Raw genomic sequence first — 18059 nt, 5'->3', positions numbered from 1 at the left:
GGGGCCGCCCCTTCCCTCCATGCCCGGGGCAGGGAGGAGGAGCCGCCGGCGCCGCGGGGTGGTGGCCGCCCCTCTCCCCGCCGGGAAAGGCGAAGCCGCAGCGGCGCCGCTCGCTCGGCAGCCCCGGCGCGGGAGGGCAGCGGCGGCGGCTGTCCGGGATACCGGCCTGCGCTGCCCCCCATGCAGCGCGGGCAGCGGGCTCTGCGCTCGCCGCGGCCGCGCTCGTCGTCGTCTGTGTGGGCGGGCTGGCTGCTGCCGGGAGCCCGCCATGGGGCGGCCGCGCCGGGGCTGCTGAGGAGAAGGAGGCGGGGGAGCTGCGGCCGGACGGCCCCATGGAGGAGCGGGAGGGCGAGGTGCGCTGGGACGGGCTGTGCAGCCGCGACGCCGCCGCCCGCGCCGCCGCCCTGGACACCATCGGGCAAGCCGTGCTCCGCCGCGCCGAGAGCATCGCCTCCGGGGCGGCCGCCGAAGGGCTGCCGGTGCCCGCCGCCCGCGACGGGCTGGGCGAGGTGCTGGCCCGCCTGCTCATGCTGTCCAAGAGGTGCCCCTTCCCCGACGTGAGGGAGCAGAGCGAGGCGATCCTCAGCGGGGTGCAGGTGAGCGCGGCAGACCGCCCCCTTCGGCTTCGGGACCGGGCCGGGGGCTCTCCCGGCACCGTCCCACGCAGGGCACCTTCGGGTTTCATCTGTGCGACGAAGTGGGTGTCTGATCCACCCTGTCAGATGTATTCGTGTAATTAATACGTGCTAAGTGCTCTCCACCCCTACGGCTCTCTCCCCGAAGAAACATTTGGAAAAGCGTTATTAAAAGGCGGCGGGGGCGGTGGGGGGAATATTTCACTGGAGACACTCAAAAAACACCTGGATGCGTTCCTGTGTCCCCTGCTCTAGGTGACCCTGCCTTGGCAGTGAGGTTAAACTGGATGATCTCCAGAGGTCCCTTCCAACCCTAACCATTCTGTGAAAAAGCATGAAGTCTTTCAGTGTAATCCAGCAGAGAGGATTTGGCACTGAATGGCTGGAAAGTTGGGGCATCCCCAAGGAAGCACTAAAATGACAACTTTAACGCTCTAGTTTCAGTCTGTATGACCAGTGCTGTGGTATTACCGGGTTGGTTTTAATAGAAAAGCAGGAAGGATTTGGGTATTAACATTAGTGGTTGCCAATTGAAAATATAAATGGGAAGTTGTGGAGCTTTTAGAAGCCATATGAGCTGAAACGTTATTAAGCCAGAGCCTGTCAAAGTTCCCTTCTTGTTGTTTATTGGAATCGATAGGCTCCAAACTATTTTTTTTTTCATAGCTCATAGGCAGCCTAGCCAACAGAGGGTTACATTTACTGACCTAATGCTAACAAAAATAAATGTTACTTTGTACTCTTCCACTCTTCCAGTCTAATTATAGTTACTTGCATTGCGATTCTCTTGGTCACCTCAGGTTTTTGCTCAGGTTTTGGAATTCTTGTATCTCAGGTCCATTCTTGTATCTCAGGTCCATCTTGTATCTCAGGTCCATCTTGTATCTCAGGTCCATCAGCACTGCTAAAAATACTGCTTGCTGCAGAGTAGGAAAAGGAAATTCGGGTATTTGTTTTAGTCACAAGTGAACACATAGAGCTGTGCTTGGAGATAGCTGCCTGATTCTCACTATTGTACTTTATCTCCCTGAACTTTACAGGTTGAATATAGGGAAATCCAGGGAAAAAAATAATAATATATGAAAGTATTACAGACATAATAATTTATATATTATATACATAATTATGAATAACGTAAAAAACATTATATGCTACCGTACATATAGAAACACATTCTGGGCTTGAGTTATTGGAGCTGAAAGAGTGTCTTTATTTTGTCTAACTTCTCAGTAGTGTGCAGTGTGATAAGTACAGTATAACTTATTTTACACAGTTTGGGCTGTGTGGGGTGTTTTTCTCAAAGCAGATTTTATCAGAGCTGATGGCTTCACATGGTCTAAATGAAAAGCTTGACAACTTTTCTGTAAAAACTGAAGCCAGTGAAACAACCACCCACTCCAAACTTGAATATTAAGTTGAAAACCTAATCTGGCTTCTTCCCTGTTAAAAGTTCATATGAGCAGGGAGTCTGTTACCAGTGAGAATGATGAGTCACTGGAACAGACTGCTAAGGGAGGACTTCTTTTTTGTCAGGTTCAAGATATCAGAGTCTATTCAAAGGCCAAACAGATGGTGGTCTCTCACCTAAATTTTGGGGGGAGGTCAGAATACAGGACCTGATGATTCCCTTTTGTGTTTTTATGTGTTTGAAGTTAGTGGTATGTTCAAGTCTTAGTCTGGTTTAGAAACTTTGTTACTAGTTTGTTGTTTGTTTTATTTTAACTAGGCCAAAAAGTTCTGGCAGAAAATGTTTGTCTTCATACAGCAAATGCAAGTTTAAATACCCTGGTCATTGCTGGCTTGATTAATAAACACGGATGTGAAAGGTTTAATAGCTGTGAAACCAATTGTATGCACACAAGCTGCAGTAAAAGTAAAAATAAAATCCAACAGAACATTATTTTAAGAAAATCTTTAAAAGCTGCTTTTGTAACTTTTCCTTTTCAGGAGCACAGATTTAAGGGAGAAGTATTCTATATTTTATGAATTTAGAGTGGCACATCTTAGTTCTTGTGTCTGTACTCATAAATGAAAATTTTCATTGTAATCTTTGGCTCTGCATTTGTTGGAGAAATAATCCAATCCAAGTATTCCGTTTTGGATGCTGAGGACTACTATCAGGCCTGAAATGGTTTTCTGTTGATTACATGACCAAGAAAAATTCTGTTCAGGTCTCTGCAGTGGAGATGGCAGATAAAGCAAACTATTAAATTAAATATTATCACTCCATACAACTTGTGGCTTTCAGCAGTTTTTCCAAAGGTAAATAGCTTAGTGACATAAAGATGTGAAATCCCATTCAGAACAGCATCAGCACTTGTATTACTTTATCTCCCTGTTTTGGGATCTGAAACAATACCGAAGTCCACAGCAATATGTACCATAATGCTGTCTAAAGTTATTAAATGGCATATAGAGCCCAGGGCAGGAGAGGCAACTTGGAGCCTAAAAGTTCTCCTGTGAACTGGGTCTCCCTTCTTTTTCTATCCCTTGGGATGGTCCAATCCAGACTTGAAGTCTGAGCCTGGACTGATACGTTTCTTTTTATCCCTCCCCACCCCAGCTGCCTCAATCTGGAGAACTGTAAAATGTGCTTTATTAATCTTTCAGACTTGCTTCAAGCATAAATCACTGGAAATAAAAGATTAGAAATTTCCATGTGGTCTGATTGCTATTTCTTTCTTTGAGTTAGTGCCCTCTTGCCTGTTGGGGCACTCAGCAAATATTTAGGCATGAGCACTTGTGCTCCTGGTGTTTTTGTGGCTTTGTGTCTGGAGCAGGTTGGTAGAGTGCATTATATGGCTGGTGTAAGCTGCAAGCTTGGCAGCAGCCTGTGTCAGCATGGCATCCCTCTAAGCCTGCCTTTGCTATGTTTTGGGGGTTTTCTTCCCTGGATAAAAATCCCTCTGATATATGGTGGAATGCTGAGTGTGCAGCTTTCTTCTATGGTATTAATGAATAGCATTGTTAATAAATAATATTGCTTGTATCAGAATCTATAAAATTAATTATTGCTTAACATAAATTCCTGTTGATTTGACTTATATTCAGGATAATGAGTTTCTCATAGTAGGATATATATTCTTATATAATAATACATACTTTTTCACCTAAGAGAATATATCTATTTTTCCCATTTAGAATACAAGTTGTTTTTGTAAGTTATTACAAAGACAGTGTCAGCAAACTACTCCCTTTTTTTCTAATTGAAACGTTTTTGCTTTTATTAGTAAAAGCAAGTTCCTAAAGCCACTTTGACCTCAATAGATAATTTAAAAAGTATTTTAAGGATATTTCAATTTCAATGCTTTAACCAAGTGAAAACAGTTTCAATGTTTGACTTTGAAAACATTAGATGAATAGTTTTTGAGGTAAAACCACAAATATTTATCATAGGTTTTTAATAAATTCTTTTTCATGGGGTATTTTTCATGTATTTATAGCATAGTGCCTGTGACCTTGCAGAATAGAGTGTCATTCCTCCCAGCGTGCTGGGTGTCTGCACACCAACACAAATATATTGGGAAAGAACAGCAGTGGAATGTCTAAACACATGCTCATTAAAAGTCTTCTGCCAGCCTCAACTGGATCAATTAGATGTATATGACTGGAATGTAAGTACAAGGTGTCTGTCTGTAGCTGGAGAAGAATCACTGAAAGGATGAGATTTGATAATTAAAATCTCTTGTAACCATCCAATGGAGAAAACTCAGTCGAACAAACTGCTCTCCATGGGTATGTAAATTCATAAAAATAATTTTTTATATTAATGATGAGAATGCATAGATGGAGGGCAGGTTCTGCAGGTGCAACAAGATGCTAGTCTACATAGGACAAAAGATAACAGCAGCAGAATAAAACCCGTAAATGTTAAAAAGCATAGAATTTGGCATGCAGAGCTTGACTGGGGGCAAATATAAGGAAGAAAGAAACAATTTCAACCTCTCTGAGAAGTAATCTAATGATACCAAACACTTGCATTGAAGGGGAAAATTAGTAATGAAAAAAGAACTCCGCTCTCTGTTGATCTTTTCATTGATGTAAACGAAAGATACAGAAAATTGGAAAGAGTCTGTTGCTGACAATGCAAAGTGCAGAAAGATATATGAATAAAGCTAGGATGGGCAAAAACATAAGGAGGTGTAGCTAAAATGAATATTGGAAGAAAGCAAGAAATAAAAGATCCACAGATTAATGGATTAACAGATAATGCTGAGGTGATTGAAATGTTTTCTGAAACAGTTAATCCGTCCTGTGTAGTCAGTAGCCGTGATAAAAGCATAAAGAGTACCTTTCTAGGCTGGAGGGTGGGGGGGAAATCTGTAGGTTGCTTGGATAAGCACCAGATTTTCAATCTGGTAGGGCCTGATGAAATTAATTCCAAGGTGCTTAAAAAAACCAATTAGCTGAAGCAATCTCATGTAGTGGATTGCAATTTTGAGATAGTGGAGGGAAGTAGCAGACTCAGATTAATTGGTGCATACCTCTTCAGTGTGGGCTAAAGGGGGTGGAATGAAGAGGAAGCTGATGGATTTTAACTGTAGCTCAAAGAAAAAATACTGAACTAGTGTTGGAACACATTTTCAGTGCCTACGAAAAGAAATTGAGCAACAGCCAAAGCAGACTTATCCAGGATAAATTCTTTCAAATCCAGCATTGCTACTACTTCGGTGTTGAAGTAACAGGCCAGAGAGATTTATAATGTTAGTAGATAGATGTACTGGAGTCTTCAATGTTCACGAGTGTCTCATTAACAAGCTAGGGAATTGTGATCTATAAACTACACTTTAGTGAGTAAAATTAGCTGGAAAACCATCCCCAGAGTGCAAGCACAGTAACAAGTGCTTGGTACAGGCTCTACAAGGTCCTGTCCAGCAAAGTCTTGATTAACAAATTTCTATGCTTTGTTGAATTGCAGATTACAAGATGGGAGGGAGAGTAAGAATACTGGAGAGCAGCCATGTAATTTAAAATTATGTTAATGTTTAATGTGAGCTTGTATCATATCTTCTAGTCCTTTGGGCTTTTTTGTGAAGAAAGTTTGAAGTACTTAGTGGTGGTATGGTTGGCTAAAACAAGGCTTAAGATAATATGTTCCCAAAGAAGTGGGGATGAAAAGACTGCTGCAAAAACAAATAAAACATGAGCTAGAATGAACAATGGATCTAAATTCCAGAAAGACTTGGGATGGACATTTGGGGAAAATTTCAGTGTTAGGATAGACTATCCAGTCATCTTCATCACTAGATCTCAAACATCAGGCAGGAGCAAGGTGCTTATTTGATCTCTCCCTGGGGAAGGCAGACATTGCTAACTGGATGATTTTTTCTTTCCAGCCTCTTTTTCTGTGTTTTGTATTGGTAAGTACTTGGAGGGACTTCAAGCACCATCTAAGTCCTTTGCCTTTGATCTTCAAGATTGTATTTACCAGACAAATAGTGCTCAAACTTGTGGTCTGAAACCTGTCTCATACGTAAAACCATCAGGTGGACTTGAGGGGGCAATTATCATTACCCCTTCTTTTCTCAGGCCTTCTGCTTTAGTGGATAAATGTATCAGAATTCCATAGTTTGCCATGGGCTGTTATGGCACAGAAGAGAGGGGTCATGTCAGCAGCCAAATATATCTTCTTGTCCTAAAACCTTGAGGCACTGATTGGGATCCAGCCTTGCTTGGTAGAGGACATGGAATGGAATATCCTTCCTTTCCAAATCCTGGCAAAACACTTGTATGGTTTAAATTAAATGAGCATCCAGAAGGGATGGGAAGACTTCTACTCACAGTCAAAGCAGACATTGTGTCCTCTTCCTTTGCCACTGTGGTAGGACAAATAAAGCCCCTGCCGGGAGAGGAGGTGATAATTCCTGTGTGTGCATCCATAAAGGATAAAACAGGAGGAGTCACTTTTCTGTTTCCTTGCTGTATTTGTTCTAGCAATGTGAACTCACATCAGAATTCACTCTTTGCTTTGTGAGTGCTCCATGCCTGAGCTCTGTGGTGCATGCTTCTTAAGAGTGATAAGGGTGAAAATTATGCTCATTGCTCCCAAATGGTTTATCCTGATGAGTGGTATTATGGAAGACTAGCTAACTTTGCAAATCTTTATAATCTTCTTTGGTGTAATCTTTGGTAAATGACTTTATAACTTATCTAAAGTCTTTTTTAGCCTTCCTGTACAACACAAGTAATTTTCTTTAGTGAACTTTGAGATCTGTAGGTAGGCAGATAGATCTGTTAGGTTGTGGGATTTCTTTTGTCCAGGTTAATTTGACTGTGTCCTGCTGCATGATAGGGATGTTCCCCTGCAATGCTTACTGTTGGTCAGCCACCATGGAAAGTGTCTGAAAGTTGAAATTTGAAGTCTGTTCAAGCTTAAGAATTTAAATATGGTATCCTCACTGGTGGTGGTGAATCTGATCCATCTGGAAGCTGACTAGTCTCTGCACAATGCCAATACCTAAATCAGTTCCTGTTTCTCATAGTGCTCTTGTATAAAGTGAATTAAAACATCCTTTTGTGTGAGTTCACTTCATAGCAAAACTAAGTTCTGTCTCTTCCTGCCACTGGATGGAATGGATTTAATTATTCATTGTACGTTCCTCCCATCAAAATCTATGTGTCGCTTTACCAGATCACTAGTTTAGAAAACATCTGTCTGTTAGGAGCTTTTTTGGTGGTGTTCTATACTCTTGCTTTTCTCAATATTGAGAGAGAATACTGAGCTAATGACATGATGTTTTTAAATGATAGTCTTATTTACAGCTTCTGCTGCCTCCGCAGTATTTATTGTAAACATATTCTGATGATAGGTCTACCATGTGTGTGGGACGAGGCTGGCTGGAGATGTTAAGGGTGAAGAATTAATCTTGACATGTCAGGGAATATTCTGAGCAGTGGCGTGAACATATTTTTTAAAAACTTAAATTGTCAATAACATTTAGATGCCCTTATCTGCCTCTTCCCTCATTCAGCCTACTTGCCTCCTTTCTTAAGGCTTCAGTCTGTTGAGAGAGATGAGGGGAAATTTTCTCTTGTCGAGCTTGTCAGCTGCAGAATTGCCTGACCTTGGGAATGTCTTTGGTTGGAATAAGGAGTTGCTTGAAAACAGTGGAGGTTCTCAAAGTGATGCAAAATAGGGTATCTGGGGCACTTCTAATGCTGTTTCTGTGTTTGCAGCCTCTCCATAATTTTCCATGCTAACGATATGCCATTCTTCTTGTATGGAAATGAGCTTTGCTTAGTCAACTTTTTCTTATAATTGTTCAAAATGACTTGATCTGTAAATTTATAAGTTTATGTGATTCTGCTGAATTGATTTTCAGGACATCATAACTGGAATTTTTATTTTTGAAAGAAGTGAAGCATGAAGCACACATTTGATAATATCTTGGTTGATATTTATTTTTTGTCTGCATTGAAGTGCTTTAAAACTGAAAAAAAGTCAAACACTAATGTTTCCTTATCTCTTACTTTTTAATAATGAGGTAAGCAATTATAGGATGTACACTGGTGGCTTAGTTAAAAAAGGTTTGCTTCCTGTCTTTTTTTTTTTTAATAGGAGCTAATACCAAGAGATCTGCAGAAACCAGAAATGCTTCAGCTTGAATGCATTTTGTAAATAACAGCATCTGTTCTCCTGATCTAGCAGTTGCTAAGTCACACGAGCTCTTTTTCAAACTTTTTTAAACTTTCTTTTGATTCTGCTTCTCTTTCTAGAGGTAATTTTAGAAGTTGGCTGTTCATTTCAACTCATAACTGGATACGATCCTTTCCAGTCTACACTCATATTCTAGTGTCAGCTTAGGTCACTATCTGAAATAGTTTTTCTTGCTCTGACACTAATAATGTATGGGTAGCAGTGATCCTTCCCCTCTCTGTGTTGATTTTCCTTGAAGTTCTGCTCTAAGTTTCCAAAAAGCTAATTTATTTATCGTTTTTTGGGGTTTTTTAAATCATACATTTTGTTTGTCCTGTTTATTATATAAATAACTGTCTTCATTTTGGGCTCTTGGCATACGTTTGGATGCTTTTTGTTCACAAATGGGGAAATTTTATGTATCTTGAGGAGATGTTCAAGCAAAGGGAAAAGTTAAGATTTTGGAATGTTTTGTAAATTAGCGTACAATATTAAGTAAAAAAAAAGAAGTATGGACATCTAGGTTATGTAAAATAATGTATCTTCTGTTACCCTAACCAAAGTATATTACTTTAAAGAAAATGACATTGTCTTACTGTGACAAGTGCAAAGCAAGCACTGAAGAAATACTTGCTGTTTTGTCATCTTACTCTTGACTTTTTCTTCAGGTCAGGGTTTCTCCTTTTGAAATAAACATAGTGGAAAAGTACTGAATATACCATTGTGGGCCAGAAAAAATAGTTTTGAAAGCTTGATTATATTTTCCTGTGGATACTGAGTGTTTAAATTTCCAAAAATATGGTTTGCTGTCAGTATGGTTTTCTATTCCAGTAAATTGTTTACAGTTTAAGAGGGATTGGAGGGTGGGAAAAGCTTAGGTCTCTCTCCAGAAATCAAGTGAAACATGGAAATCTTCACTTGAAGCTACATTAATTAATTAAATACAAAAAGCTAAGTGGTGGCATTTTTTCTTGTTTACTGCTTTCCTGATGTTTTCAGTGACTTTTTTTTTTTTTTTTTTTTTTTTTTTTTTTTTTTTTTTCTGGAAAGCTTAGGTTAGATTACTGCCAAAAGTTGGTTTGGAAAGGTGAACTGGTTTAGTTCTATTTAAACCCAGTAAACAATTAACCATTTTCCTTACTTCAGCTTTATGTAGAAACCAAGCTTATTCTTTCATGTAATTTTGAGTTAAAAGTATCACCCAGTGTTGTGTTCTAGTGCAAGAATATTACCCCAAAATACACTGGGCTGGTATTTTAAAAATAGAGGTGATGCTACTTATGTAATCTGATAATGTGTCCCTTCTGTGCAACTGCAAGAACTTACTTTCAATTCAGGCCCTGTGCTATAGAAAAGCACTGAAAACTGCTTCTGAGAACATGTGGGGTTTTTTTTCCCTGTAAATTAGTTAGAAATTGTAACTTCTTTTCACTACTCTATGCCTTCTGGAGTCAGTAATAAAGTTTTCCTGGTTGCATGTTCCTGGCAAATCCTTTGTCTGCCTAAATAGCTGACTGGCTTTGTGGGCCTTAGCTTTGAGACTCAAGGTGTAACCACCTCTTCACCAAATTTCCCTCCCTGGGATATTCCTGCTTGCTACTGAATTGTTTTTAAACAGTTTTCTTCTGAGACAAATCTTTTTGTCAGGGATTCCTTAACTCCTAGGGAGTAAACATGGAAGAATATGACATTTATTCAAAGGAGGAACAAACTTGAAAATGCAAACTTATTTAAAGCTCTAAAGCCTTTCCTGTGTGCCTTTTTTTTTTTTTTTTTTTTGAAGGGGGGATGGTGTTTGTTTTTGGGAGGAGGAGAACCTCTTTTCTGAAAGATTTTTTTCCATTGCAGCTTGTTGCTGGTGTTTTGGTGCAACAAAACTTTAAGCTTTAAATGCAGCCTGTTTGCCAACAGTACATTCCACTCAGATTAAACTGCTTGTTTCGATTTTCCATGTATTTAAATTTTAGTTCTAAACTAGTTTCACACTGATATCCATGTAGAAGAAAGACTGAGGAAAGGAAAAAGTTTAAGAAAAACTTTCTATTTCTGTGCATCTCGAGTCAGTGCTGAGTGCAAACTTATGTCCCTTTAACAGTACTAAATATTTGGCAACTGCCGTGCACAAAACGTTTTCTGGAGCTCATCATGTTATGAAGATAAGTCCTTACCAGGATAAGATTGCTTTTGATATTTGCTGTAACTTCCTTTGTGTCCATTCTGTCCTTCCTACTTGTGTTACAGAAAAGATTTTGGAAACCTTGTAACTTCACCTAGATTACTTTTTTTTTTTAAGAGTTATGTTTGTAATGGTTGCTTATATTTACTCAGAAATTGATATATAATAGTGTTCTGTAAGAGAAGTTTAATTCTGGCATTTTTATTGCTATTGTTCTGTTCCACGAGGCAGGAAAATAAGCCAAATGGAAATGTTTTTGTCTGGGTTTTAGAAGGCATATTGGTATCTTGGCTTGTGGTGTTCTGCTTTTCTAACTATTCAGAACATGGCAGCTCTGCTTGGCTGATACTGTCTGTAATCTGTCAGAAGAGTGTGTGTAAACTGGGAATGTCAAATGTTGCTTCTCTTTCCTTCATTATTTGGTGTCAGGCCTTTCTGTTAAAGGATTCAAGGATTTGAGTAAGGTTTCACTAGGAATGAAAGCTATTTTTTAATGCAGAAGATACCATTTGTATTGCACAATGTAAAATATCTTAATTTTAGATTCTAAAGGTAGTAGTTAACTCTTTGTAGCTTATGCATTAAGTGAATACCTGAGATTGAAGCATAGACTGTTTTGTGTTCTTTCTACTTTTTAGAGTTTTCTGTATGTTTGTGTATGATGATAAAAGACTTGGGAAAAGTGCTGGTTTTATACACTCGGAATTTGGTGTGCAGATCATTACTCCTAGGCGTGGTGGAAAATATGGCTTCTTTATGGTGCTTCCAGTGCAAAAATTAATTTTGTAGTGGTGAGCTGTGGTATGCTTCCCATATATGTGGCTTCCACCTATGATCCTCCTCTTGGAGCCCAAGGTCTGCAGTGCAGTGTGTCACGCATCCGTGTGTTTTGGGGAGAGGTACAGTTCTTGTATATTAGATCTCTGGGGTAGGGTAGCCACATGGCTCGAAAGTATTTTCCAGTTGTAATAAATCTTCATGCATCTGCATAAAAACATGCTAAGATGATTGCAAAGTTCTACTGAAAATCTCACACGGAAGCTAGATTTGCTGTCTGTTCCCTGAAAACATAGTTGCTAAAAAATACTTGGGAAGATGTCCTGAGGTTAAAAAAACTAAAGCACTTTACAAAGAATAAAATCAGATTTTAATACTATCTTCTAAACCTCTTCTTGATTGTGTTGGGGAACTGAGAATTTCTCTAGATGCACATTCACAAATTCCCTGTTTAAAGATGACTTCAGGAATAAACATGCCCTTTGAGGAATAAAATGTCTTCTAAGATATAATCTCAAGAGTTTATGCCAGGGATGCCAGTGTGGGAGGGCTAAAGCTCTAAGTTTTGATGAAAGTCTATGGCTTTACTGCAAACTTATCCCAGGTTATCCTTTGCTAATATAACCTGTCTGATTCTGGCCTGTGTGATGATCTGGTGTGAGAGTTTTCTTTTCATACGTAGCTGTTTTAGACAGCTGTAAGGAGACACCTTCTTGATTCCATAACAGAAGCAAACATACAAGTCTATCATCATGTGTTTTCAAAACTTCAGCAGAAAAATGAATACTGATTTTTAAAAGATTTGCTCTATGTACTTGTTGTGGGTAGAGTGACAAGCCCTGCTGCTGAGCCACAAGGAGCAGAAAGGAACCCCTTGCTTTCTAAACTCCTTCTCAGAGAGGGATCCAGGTGTGGCTGGATCCAATCTTAGCCCCAGAATTCTTTACTTGGCAGTATTAAAGCTGAAACTACTAGCAATGTATGTATAGGATAGTATAGTGCGCTACTGCAAAGCCTAGCAAGAAGGAATAATTAAGTAGACATGGATGTAACTCACCATACCAATGCTCATGGGCAGATCTCTTAACCTTGAGGAGTATCAAGAGGGAATATGTTAGAGGAACCTAACCATATGAAAATGGACTGGACTTTCATAGTATAAAGTGATTGACTGCCAATTGTATGTCTGCCAGGTCAGCTTAGCAGCTTGTCTGCCAAATCTTTGCCTCACTATCAGGATGCTAATTTGGAGTTAGTTAGCCAGACTGGTTTTAGCCTATTTCAACAGCAAAACCAGTACATGGCTTGAGCTCGGCCCACCACTGATAGTTTTGCAAATAGGACATCATCCAAGTTGCTTGACCACATTCCAGGGCAGAGTATCCTGCTACAGTACTATTTGAATATTTGTTTAAAAATAAGAGTATACAATCCAACTAGGCAGGACTTGTAAAAAGCATTTGAGCTCCTTTGTTGTCTAAAACTGCCAAGAAATGTGCAAATCAAATTGGAAAGAGCATGTGATGTAAGTTTTTATTAAGTATATACAATATAAGAGACAGGCAATCTAACAAAGAACTAACTCTAAATTTTTAAGCCAAGCATAATTGATTTTGAAATAGAATTAAGTTATTCTCCTAGGGATAATATCATGTGAAATATCTTCTCCTTCTGTACATAACAGAAGCTGGGGATATTATAATTTAATAGCTTTATTTGAGATTTGATTCCTTTATCTGGTGCAACACTAGATTCTGATGCTTATTGAAATCAAGCCCTCCATCTCCAACAGACTAAGACAGTATTCACATGGATAATAGACTGTAAACTACTTTCTTTTCAAAGTTTGTGCTCCTGAATATTGAGCTCTCTTTGAGAAGTCTTGAACCCTGAGACTTTGAAATGGCATGGGGAAGCTTCTTCTAAGAAGTTGAGTTTTTAACAATTCTGAAGATTATAGAATGATAAAGAATTGAAGCAGCATGCTGTATAATATTCTGTTGCAACAATCTGATTATTATAAGCAAATATAGAAGAGAAGCTGCTATTATGTCCTTGAGGCAGTTGCTTTCCTTCACTTAATTAGATGGGATAATGACTCTTCACAGAGTATGGTCTGATTTGGAAATCTGCCATCATCTGCAGGAGAGCATCCTAAAGGGAATGCTCTCATTATTGATGCAAGTTCTAAATCTGTAGAAGGATCTGTCTACACTCTCTTGTAGTGGAAATGAAGTCCAGGAAATGTGTGGGGCAGATTATTTAATAAAGAATGAATTTTATATTTTTACCCCCTTGCCTCTGTAAATGTATTGGATTTGCATGGCAAAGTTTTGGTTGTGGAGCAGCTACAGGGATGACTTCTGTGAAAAGCTGCTGAAAACTTCCCCTGTGTCCCATTGGCTCCAAGATGGGCCTGTCACTGGCCAAGGCTGAGCCCATCAGTGACAGTGGTAGTACCGCTGGGATAATGTCTTTTAAGAAAGGGGAAAAAAACCTGGGCAATAGCAACTGCAGTGTGAGAAGAGAGGAGTGAGAGTATGTGGTAGAAACATCTCTGCAGACAAGGACAGTGAAGGAGGAGGGGGAAGTGGTGTTTCAGGCACTGGAGCCAAGATTCTGTTGCAGCCTGTAGTCCAGACCATGGTGAGGTGGGATGTCCCAGTAGAGCTATGTGGTGGAGCAGATCTCCGCCTACAGCCTGTGGAGGATCCCACCCCAGAGCAGATGGATGCCTGAGGAAGTCTGGGAGCCTGTGCTGTAGCAGGCTCCTGGCAGGACCTGTGGACCTGTGGAGAGAGGAGCTGTAGAGGGTTTGCTGGCAGGATTTGTGACCCTAAGGGGGATCCATGCTGGAGCAGTCTGTTCCTGAACGGCTGCACCGCACTGGAAGGGACCCAAGCTGGAGCAGTTCATGAAGAACTGCAGCCCCGAGGAGAAGGATGCTCTTTGGAGAAGTTCCTGGAGAACTGCCTCCTGTGGGAGGGACCCGTGGAGCAGGGGAGGAAGGAACAGCAGAGACAATGTATCTGACCACAACCCCATTCCCTGTTCTTCTGCATTGCTAGGGAAGAGGAAGTAGAGAAAATTGTGAGGGAAGTTAAGCCAAGGAAGAAGGTGGGGTTGAGAGGATAAGATCTTTGAAAATTTGTGTTTATTTCTCATTACCTTACTCTGATTTATTAATAATTTAAATTAATTTCCCCAAATCGAGTATGTTTTGCCTGTGATGGTAACTGGTGAGTGAGTGATCTCTCCCTGTCCTTACCTTGACCCATGAGCTTTAGTTGTTACATTCTGTCTCCCTGTGTAGCTGAGGAAGGGAGGGATAGAGCAGCTTTGGTGAGGATCTGGCATACAGCCAGCATCAACCCACCGCAATATTGGAACTAGTCCTCTGCTGGTGTTTTTTGAGAGTGAAATTTAAAATTTGCTGGAATAGCAGTGTTTATTTGGTTGTTACAAACTTGAATGGTATCTCAAAAAAAGACTTTTTGTGAAAATGTGCTGCTTTTGACAAAGTGCTTGCAGGGAAAGGCTTCCTCAGTAATGAGTGAAAGTCCCATGAAGAATAGGAAGAAAAATACACTTGGAATAGCCAAAAACTATGAGCATGAAGGTCTCACATTCCAGTCTCTGGTTTGCCTCTCTCAGGTGAGCGACTTGAGAAGGCAGTTGAACAGACAAAGTAGATCTTCTCAAGCAGTAGAAATTTAATGTTTTCATTTAAGGTAGTAAAAAACTTAGAGCATTTGCCTTGGGTGTATGAGTATCTCATTCAAGCATGAGTGGGATCTGTACTTAACTGGAATTTGAAACTTGCTCTGCTTCATCTCAAAACTTAACTTGGTCCTAAAGGTCTTTTTTATTGACAAGATGTCACATTGAGAAATAAGTACCTGAGGTCTTAATACTTCATCACATTAGGAAAAATCCACATTTTGTCCAGATGCGGTGACATTTATTTACCTCAGTCCAAAAGTGTTTTATATTAAAGCCAAAGTAGTGAGGAAGCTCTGAAGGCCCTGTGAGGTGGGTGAAGGATTTAACCTGAATAGTGGTAATCCAGTTAGAGTAATGAGGTGAGTTGAGCAAAAATTTTGGTGAAGACTGAAATATGCTAAAATACTTTTCCCAATCATAACATTCTGTATTTATCTTCTGTTTCTTTTTAGAACACTTGTAAATGTGTTGACTTTAGAAAACTAGGATAAAGTACATGTCTGTATAGCTTTTTTTAAAGTTCAGCTTCTGGGATCTTTTTTTGAAGAGGGGGAAAGCGTATTTTGTGCTACAGAATTAGGACACAATTTTTTTTGTACCACTAGAGGAAAGAAAGCATTTTTTCTTTATTCAGATGAAGCTTATTATTATATTAAACACATCTTTTTAATTAGATTGTTGTGGATGGATTTGGCAGTTTGGGGGTTTTCCCTTGATTTTTTTCTGGAAATTTTAATTTTGAACTGGACTATTTATTGTCTCAGCAGTAGTATTTTGGCCCCTTACTCTCACATTTGGAGGGAACTGCCCTACTGAGGGTAGTTATATTAATACCATCACATGATCTAAAAATTATAGATTCAAAATAAACCAGCAGGTACTTCATTAAAAGTGTTGTGTACCACAGACATTATCCTGAAGAAAATCACAACTGCTTATTATTCCTGGGAGCAGCCCTGAATTGCCAGAGTGGCTGCTCCCGTGTGGCAGAGTGAAGCATACATGTGCTTGCAGGGTTGAGGCCCTGCGCTGGTTGGTCTGTCCAGGAGCATCTTGAAACCTTGCTGCAGGAGCCTGTTTCAGAACTCTCTTAGTACTTCCATTTATTATGAATTTATTATGTATGTCTCCTTTTACAGGTTTCAGGTTTCCTGGAGCTTCAGTGGCCATAAGGTTTGTGATCTGTGCCAAACAGACACTCATGCTTGTCTCTTAAGCAAGTATCTCTACTGTGAGTAGATAGATGCAGGAAGCAAGTTTTGGATGGGCCAAATTGGGGCCTGGAAGCACAGTGTCTCCATTTTTTGTGGTGTTGTTCCTTTCAGCAGGGCCTGAGAGGTTAAATGTAATGTCACATGAATGCAGCTGCAGTATTTTCAGGACTAAATTGGCTCTGTGTGGGCTACCAGGTGTGCCAGTTACCACAGCAGTAAATAGACATTCCTCACTTGTACATGCTTCACAGAATCCACATGGAATGAACTTAAGCTGGTGCACCTGCTCAAGGAAGATGTAATGAATTTGAAGGAACACTTGGGGGAGACTTCATGTCTCATGTTTGTTTCCAGTTTTTGATTTGTTTGAAGTAACGTCAATATGAATTGAGATGTATTGCTCTAAAACTCTTGAAAAATGAAACTTTTGTCCTTTTTGTCTCATGCTATTTCAGGTTGCAGAATAGTAACGTGAAAACTTCTTGAGATGGGGCATATTTTTAGGTATTTTTTGTTGGTAATGATATCTTGCTAATTTTCTTTGGAAATAATGTAATTGTAACTGACTTTAAGGTATGAAAGCAGTGATAATTGGCACAGTTATAGGAAAGAGAAAAGAGGAGCATGCATGAATAAGAAGTTTGTGATAGTAGGTGAATCAGCACTTTTTGTATAAATTATGAATGCTTACCACTATATTCAAGTTTCATGCCTATTTCTATTTTAATTCATGATTGTCACTGTTTCAGATTTGTAAGGCATTTCTCTCCAACTGAAACTTCCCTAATTTTACCTCTGTAGTGTTAATGAAGACTTTGCATCAATGTCTTTTAAAAAAACAAAACTGAAAGAAGGCACTAACTGCAAGAAGACACCTCTTCTGAACAGAGGAGGCATACATTCCCACATATTAAAAAAAAAAAGCCAAAACAACAGAAAAAAACCCCTACCTAACTACAGTGATGTTTTAATAATTGAAAGAGTTGGGGTCAGAAAGCTGAGGTTTGTGAAGGATATCTGTCCTGAGTATGTATGATGCTGTCTTCTGTTGCTGGGCATAGATGGTGTAGACTTGCCCCGATCTAACCAGAAAATACTAGTATAGGTACTAAGTGAAAATAATAGCCGTAATCAGTCTATTTTCTTTTTCTGAAGGATCTAGCAAGGGATCTATATGAAGGACTTTAAGGGAAATGAAATTGTTAGAAAACTTCAGTGAATAACTCTTAACTTTAATTTTGAGCTTACCGGTGAAGAATTTTAAACTAGCACCTGGCAGCTAACCAGTTTTCTAAAAACAGGTTCAACAAAAGAGTAGATTCTAGCTGGGAAGAGAGGACTGACATTTGATGTTTAGGACTTTTTAGTTCCCGTTAAACAAAATTAACCAATAATCATGTTTAAGCTGTCTCTGGAATAAAATAAGTTTTTCTGCCAAACTGTATTATCTTAAGTAAAATAATGTATTGTATGGTAGTGTCGCTATTTTCTTTTTTTATTTTTCTATTTCAAGCAGAGTAAAACTACTGCATTGTCAAGGCTAAAATCTATTTATATACTGTTAATTGTCCACTGTTATAAAGAGAGATAGTGGAAAATAGAATTCTTTGCTAGAAGAAACTGTATTATTTCGTCTATGTCTGTGGTGCATTACACAGGAGTTGTTGGTGTGTGCTCAAAGGAACCCTCCATGGTAAAACTTCCTGGCTGCATTTTAGCTTTTATCCGGCTGTATGGCAAGGCCTCATCCAGTGGGAAAGGTGCTCAACCATGGCTGTAGCAATGACCCAGCAGACTGCGTGTGTCCCCAAAGATTTACTACCAGTGTCTAATGCAGCAAAACATAGGTGGTATTTTTAATGAAAGAAGCAGGGCTGGAGCTTGTGGCCTCTTAGATG

General features: G+C 39.6%; 1 protein-coding gene and 1 long non-coding RNA gene across 2 annotated transcripts in view; both read left to right on the top strand.

Annotated features, from left to right (window-relative positions):
• Window positions 1-2: 2 nt before the first annotated feature.
• Window positions 3-18059, top strand: part of SESN1 (sestrin 1) — a 76773-nt gene continuing 58716 nt past the window's right edge. Inside the window, exon 1 of the mRNA XM_042016379.1 lies at window positions 3-596. Within this exon, the coding sequence (XP_041872313.1) occupies window positions 333-596 (264 nt within the window). The 5' untranslated portion in view covers window positions 3-332. The remainder of the gene's footprint in view (window positions 597-18059) is intronic.
• Window positions 605-3291, top strand: LOC121658900. Its single transcript, XR_006014096.1, has 2 exons — window positions 605-1470; window positions 1526-3291. It is a non-coding gene; the product is annotated as an uncharacterized LOC121658900 (long non-coding RNA).

Source organism: Corvus kubaryi, unplaced genomic scaffold (genome assembly GCF_017639235.1).
Source record: "Corvus kubaryi isolate FWS band 111438036 unplaced genomic scaffold, C.kubaryi_AGA036_p1.0 split3-73, whole genome shotgun sequence".
In the NCBI taxonomy this organism is placed as follows: domain Eukaryota; kingdom Metazoa; phylum Chordata; class Aves; order Passeriformes; family Corvidae; genus Corvus; species Corvus kubaryi.
This window is presented reverse-complemented; position numbering and strand designations above follow the sequence as displayed.